Source organism: Chelonoidis abingdonii, chromosome 6, assembly GCF_003597395.2.
Source record: "Chelonoidis abingdonii isolate Lonesome George chromosome 6, CheloAbing_2.0, whole genome shotgun sequence".
NCBI classification, from domain to species: domain Eukaryota; kingdom Metazoa; phylum Chordata; order Testudines; family Testudinidae; genus Chelonoidis; species Chelonoidis abingdonii.
The window spans coordinates 44946505-44952504 of record NC_133774.1 but is presented as its reverse complement, the minus strand read 5'-3'; the positions used below and the strand labels follow the sequence as shown (position 1 = coordinate 44952504).

Here is a 6000-nt window from a genome sequence, read left to right as displayed (position 1 = left end):
AAAAAAAAAAAACCCCACAAAAACTTTTTAAACCTTCTATACAAGGAAAACTGTAAAATATTCATAGTTTTAATTCTGAAGCCAACTTTTACTGGCATCCTGTACATTTCTTAAAAAAACAAAACAAAACAAAAAAAACCCCAAACAACAAAATGAATATTAACAAAAAATAATATTCAGGAAAAACATTTTCAGGCAACAAAAAACAGAAAAAAGCTTATCCTGTAGGTATACTTGAAAAAGAAATACAAGCAAAAGAAAATTCAGTATTGCATAGCACTGTCTAAGGATTCAGATTTCAGCAAACAGAAAAGAGAAAATAGAAGCAGTTTGGTATTGATAGTTTCCATTGATGATCGTTAGTCATCCACTATGTACATTTTTATATACTGTATGCCATTTAAAGTCCCATTCTCTTCAGTCTTAAATATGTTCTTAACACGGGATTTTAAACGTCTAAACAAAACACTTCTTGGCACTTTGCTACTACATCATTTCCTCTGAATAACATACTGTAACCGAAGTCTTTTTAAAGTGTCCCTTATAAGTGAAAGTGCCATTCTGCTACATATCATTCATCAGGAAACGAAATCCACAATGCTCTGTGCCTGGATCCACTGAGTACAGCAACACCAAATCTGAACCTCGCCACGACTGAGAAATTCCATTAACAGAATTACACAGACCTGTTGCCCCTTGGGTTTGCAGAATCCCACATTCTAGCTGGTAAAGCTTCAAAGAGATCGTAAACAAGCACCATGGTTAAAGGCCTCTATGTTCCTGCAGGGAGATAGGTATAGCATTTCCCTCTCTTGTTGTGTTTTTCTTTTCTCAATAAAAAAGCACTTTAGATTAGAAACATACATTCACAGCTTAATACTGTGATCTCTCCCACTGCAGTTGTCAAGAAAGCTCTAGTCCCATCTGAAGACAGACAGCTTTGATACTGCAGCTGAAATTCACAAATCAGGCTGAAAGGAACCTTCTCTCTCCAGAGGCCAGTGTTGACTTTTTAGTTTTAAAACAGAGTATTAAGGTCTTCATCGCCTCTGCTGTGCATATACTGGGTAGGCTAGTGTGACATTGAGAGAGTCATTGTGCTGCACGAGTGATGTGTGTTGGTAATGTAGCACCAGTTCTTTAAGAGAGCTGTACAAGTTATATGGCTCTGCAAATCCATACCCAGTAGGAGTTTTGTTTATGACACAGTGCTTTACTTCTCCATCCACCCTAAAAGGAAAAAAATAGAAAGGTTTTTAATTTGTCAAGAAAGCAAAGTTTACATGTTAAAAAGCAGGCTAGAGAATAGTGAATTGACAGTGAACATATAAATGGTAAATATACAAAATGACAGCATTCTACATTGGAATAATTCCATTCAACTTAAATCTAACCAGAATTCTCAGTGTGTCATGCATGACACACTGTTTGGATAGGCAGAAGGTACAAAGAACTTAGTAGATCGACAGCCAGTAGCTCTATTCTGTCATTCTCCCCCTTCGCTATAAGGTCCATCTGTGGGAACTTCCCAGGGCTGAACTTTGCAGGAGAGAGAGAAGCAGCAATGAGAGTAGATGATCCTATGCCTGACAGCCCAGACCCAAGCCTGCTGAAGTCAATAGGATCAGGCCCTGACGGATATCTGCTCATCACCCAGGTAAACTTACTAGCAATTTTTTTTTAACCTCATTGTCACCCCCATGCTTTACAAACAATGCAAACAATCAGGATACATACACAACAGAGCAAGCATAGCAGCCCTGTTTGCTGCTCTCCCGAACAAGGAACGTTCCATCCCGTTTTCCCCGCAGCAGATTTTCAGCTTGGCTTCTGTTGATATTTCCCACATTCCATGTTCTCTCGTCATGATGGGGCAAATCCTCATCATCTTCCACCATAGAGTATTGGCTGTACAAATATGAAAAGGATAATCAGAGAAATGTAGCACTCATTGGGACCTCGAGAATTCATCAAGTCTAGCCTTCAAACACAGCCTTTGCAAGGGCTTGTCCAAGATTTTTTGAACCCAGGATCTCTCACACCTAAAGCAAGAATCATATGCCTACACCAGCAAGCCACATTCAGTAGTGTTACAACCCAGCCACATGGGATGGAATTTCATAGTTATTCAGACTATGGTAGCTAGATGAAGCCTTCAACCAGGGTCAAAAGATCTTGACAGAAAACAAGCAGCTGGAGACTGTGGAGAAGTGGAATAGTGCTCCCCCTGCACACCACAGTATGGCTGCCAGCCTGCACTGGTGGGCCCCTCCAAATTTGTCCATCAGTATACTTTTGGCTAGTAGATTTAGATCTCTGATTAGTAGGTATCTGGTCAGTTTTTCAAGCACTGAGTAAATACATTCATCCCTGATTCTTTGACTGTAGTTAGCCTCAATCTGTGCTACAGTCATCAGTGTCCACTGTTGGAATTCAGTTTCTTTGGAAGACTCTGGTTTCTCTCACTAATGAGCACCATCTACCTTCCTTATCCTGCCACACTCCATTATCCTTATTTGTATTTCTACCACTCTAACTCCAGCCATCTCCTAGACAGGGATCCCAGTTGTCTGTTTATGCTCATTTTCAATGTTTATTTTGGCTATATTATAACTTCAGAAAACAATCTGAATGGTGTCAGAATAAATCTGAGCAGAAATCAGATGGCTCATTAGCAAGGAAAGACAGAAAATGAAAAAAAAACATTTTTTTCCAACATTTCATTTCATATTTGGACCCTATGTTCCCAAACTGTGGCCTTGTCTGCACTGGCTTTATTTTGGAGAAATCTCCAATTAGTTCTAGCATTCAGAATAAAACAACAGAACCACAGGATTAGAAGAGACTGCAAGGGTCATTTCGTCTAACCCTCCTGCCAAGATGCAGGACTGGTTGTGTCTAAATCATCTAAGACAGATAGCTATCCAGCCTATCCTTGAAAACCAGTGATGGAGCTTCCACAACTTCCCTAGGCAGCTTGTTCCATTGTCCTGCTCTTTTTATAGTTAAGAAGTATTTCCCGAGATTTAATCTAAATATGCAATGCTGTAGTTTGAGCCCATTGCCTCTTGTCCTCCCCTCTGTGGCAAGAGAGCAAAATTTTTCTCAACTTTTTTTTTATGGCAGCCTTTCAAGTATTTGAAGACCTCTAATATGTCCCCTCCTTAATCTCCTCTTTTCCAAACTGAACATACCCAGTTCCTTCAGCCTTTGCTCATATGGCTTGCATTTCATCCCTTTGATCATCTTTGTAGATTGCCTCTTGATCCTTTCCAGTTTTGCTACATTCCTTCTATACAGCGGTGACCAAAATTGGACACAGTACTCCAACTGAGCCTAACCAGCACTGAGCAGAGTGGTACTATCACCTCCAGTGATTTGTAGCACCTTATTGGCTTTAAGTATCAGAGGGGTAGCCGTGTTAGTCTGGATCTGTAAAAGCAGCAGAGAATCCTGTGGCACCTTATAGACTAACAGACATTTTGGAGCATGAGCTTTAGTGGGTGAATACCCACTTCGTCAGAAGCAAGTAGTGGAAATTTCCAGGGGCAGGTATATATATGCTAGCAAGCAAGCTAGAGATAACGAGGTTAGTTCAATCAGGGAGGATGGGGCCCTGTTCTAGCAGCTGAGGTGTGAACTCAGCTACAGAACCAGTTTCTCCTCTCTTGGTTTTCACAGGGTGATAATGTTAACAGGATATGTATTCCACGGACACCCCTTCTCACATTCAGGTTTTATTTTTTTTTTAAACTATTGATTCATGAAGTTACTCTTTGCATTCTTCTGTTGGTTAGATTTGGTTTTAAAGGGAAACTAAAATCCATCACTATAGCCACTTCACATAGCCTGGAATATTCAACAGTTACATGATCAGCACTTTTCACCCATGATCCATGCGTGGTGATGATCCAGTGGCCAAAGCAAGTTAAAAACCTGTACCCAACTCATTTGCTTTAATGACAGAACAATACCTGCCTCCACTAAGAAAAGTCAAACTGGAATATAAAGGCAGAGCAGATTCATGCTCTGGATGAGCTATTCCATTCTGTCCATTTCTGGTGATGGCTGATACTATACCACCACCAATACTTTGCACTTGTAAAGAGTCTGTCTTCAGAATTTCTCAGACTGTTTTATAAATATTAATTCAGCTATATAATACCCCTCTGAGGTATTTATATCATATGATCCTCATTTTATCGACAGGAGCAGCAAGGTTAGAGTTTAAGTTCAAATCCCTTAAGAGGTCAATGATGGAGTCAAGAGCCAAACCCAGAATCCTAGATTCCAATTCCTCATTATAGTCACCTGACCATACCCCTCTCTTAGGTATCAATAGAAGAGCAAAGGATAAGACTGGTGCCCTTGCTAATATTCTCAGTAAAACAGATTCAGGTCCAAATCAGTATCAGATATGCTCAGATACACTGTGCTGTGCCCGAGAGTCTTCCAACAGTCATTGAACTAAACATGCTTAAACTCATTACTGTGTAGAATTATTTGATTTCAGGAATATTCAATTTCTTAAATACTCACTCTTCTGTATTTTCATTGCCCAACCATTCATTCAACTTCTTTTGTCGAACACCTTTTTGAGTCAACCACCTGGAAAATAATTAAAAACAGGTTTACATATTTTTTTAATGGGCAAAATTTGGACATTATGGGAAAACTAAATTCTTCGTAATTCATACATGTACTTACATCAAGTACTGGTCTCTTGTCTTTCTCAGCTGTATAAGGTCTGGTTTAATACTGTTCATACGTTTGTCAATCTCTCTATATTCAGCTGCTTGCTTCTTTAAATCCTCTTCTAGTCTACGTCTGCTGTCCACAATTTCACTTATTCGAGATTTCAGCTTCTCATAGTTGTGCATTATTCTGAAGAGAAGAATTGGGTTTGTTATACTTTGTTAGATCCTGGTACATAATCCAGGTTTCCTATTTTCACTTGTAAATATCTAAGACAAGTTTATTTTTCAAGATTCAGTTGCAAAATTTGCAAGTTGTCACCCACTGCACTTCAGATTTATTCCGCTGACGTTCCATCTCACATATGGACTTTGTATATTTTTACTTTGTCTAAACTGCACAAATTTTAAGCAAATAAGCACTGGTACCAACCTTTGTATTTCTTTTTCATTTCCTTCCCGTTTAAACTTTTCAATATACTCTTTGCTGTATCTTTCTTGTGTCTGGCACTGCTCTTCAAATATTTTTATTGTTTCATTAAATGCTTCAATAGCTGTTCTTTTCATTTGAATTTCCTGAAAATAAAGTAATCATCATTATAGTCCCTATAAAATTGAAGAGATGATTTATTGGCTTCTCTCTCTGGAAAGGTTTAAGTTATCTTGTAGCAAAATAATTGTACTTTAATATCCCTGAAGCAACATACGTGTTGTCGGTGGACTCTTCCAATATATGAAAAGCAAGCCTTGTACAACTTGCTACAGTGATGCTGCTTTCCAAAAAAAAAAAGAAATGACCACACATAGAATTATCTACTACATTTGTTTTATATATTAGTTTTGTTTTTGCAATGGGAGCCTTTCATCACTGCCCTCACTTTACCGTTTGTACTCTTACAGGTATAGTTGGGACTCCTGAAATACTAAGCTGATCTGAGTGATTATTTGGGGTTTCACCCACACCTCCAGTATGCTATAAAACTGCCATCTTTTAAGTAGTTTCTTGCAGGTTCCAGAAGGCACAGTATTCATTCTGCAACTATAAAACAATGCCATTTCCCTGGCATTTCCAGGCTCTGCTAAATATTGGTAAATAAGAGGGAAATGGGTTGCTATTCATTCCTTCACTGTGTCTAGTTGTCACATCCACGCTCCATATATTTTGCACATGATACTTTTCTCTCTAAAGAAATTCTAAGGTATTGTGGTCGTTTTAATTTGTGCCTTCAAGGCATGGGGATCAAGACCCTACAAATGGTCAGTATGCAGAGCTGCTGCCAAACCAGTAGGAGTTTTGCTTATTGCG

The 6000-nt window shown here is 38.8% G+C and overlaps 1 protein-coding gene across 3 annotated transcripts in view; it reads right to left on the bottom strand.

Annotated features, from left to right (window-relative positions):
* Window positions 1-7: 7 nt before the first annotated feature.
* PIK3R1 (phosphoinositide-3-kinase regulatory subunit 1) overlaps window positions 8-6000 on the bottom strand; it is a 75067-nt gene continuing 69074 nt past the window's right edge. For all 3 annotated transcript variants that reach the window (XM_032805200.2, XM_032805201.2, XM_032805202.2), the window contains 5 exons: window positions 5128-5270; window positions 4708-4884; window positions 4540-4608; window positions 1738-1908; window positions 8-1230 (listed from right to left, as the gene is read on the bottom strand). In XM_032805200.2, the coding sequence (XP_032661091.1) occupies window positions 1041-1230; window positions 1738-1908; window positions 4540-4608; window positions 4708-4884; window positions 5128-5270 (750 nt within the window). In that variant the 3' untranslated portion in view covers window positions 8-1040. The remainder of the gene's footprint in view (window positions 1231-1737; window positions 1909-4539; window positions 4609-4707; window positions 4885-5127; window positions 5271-6000) is intronic.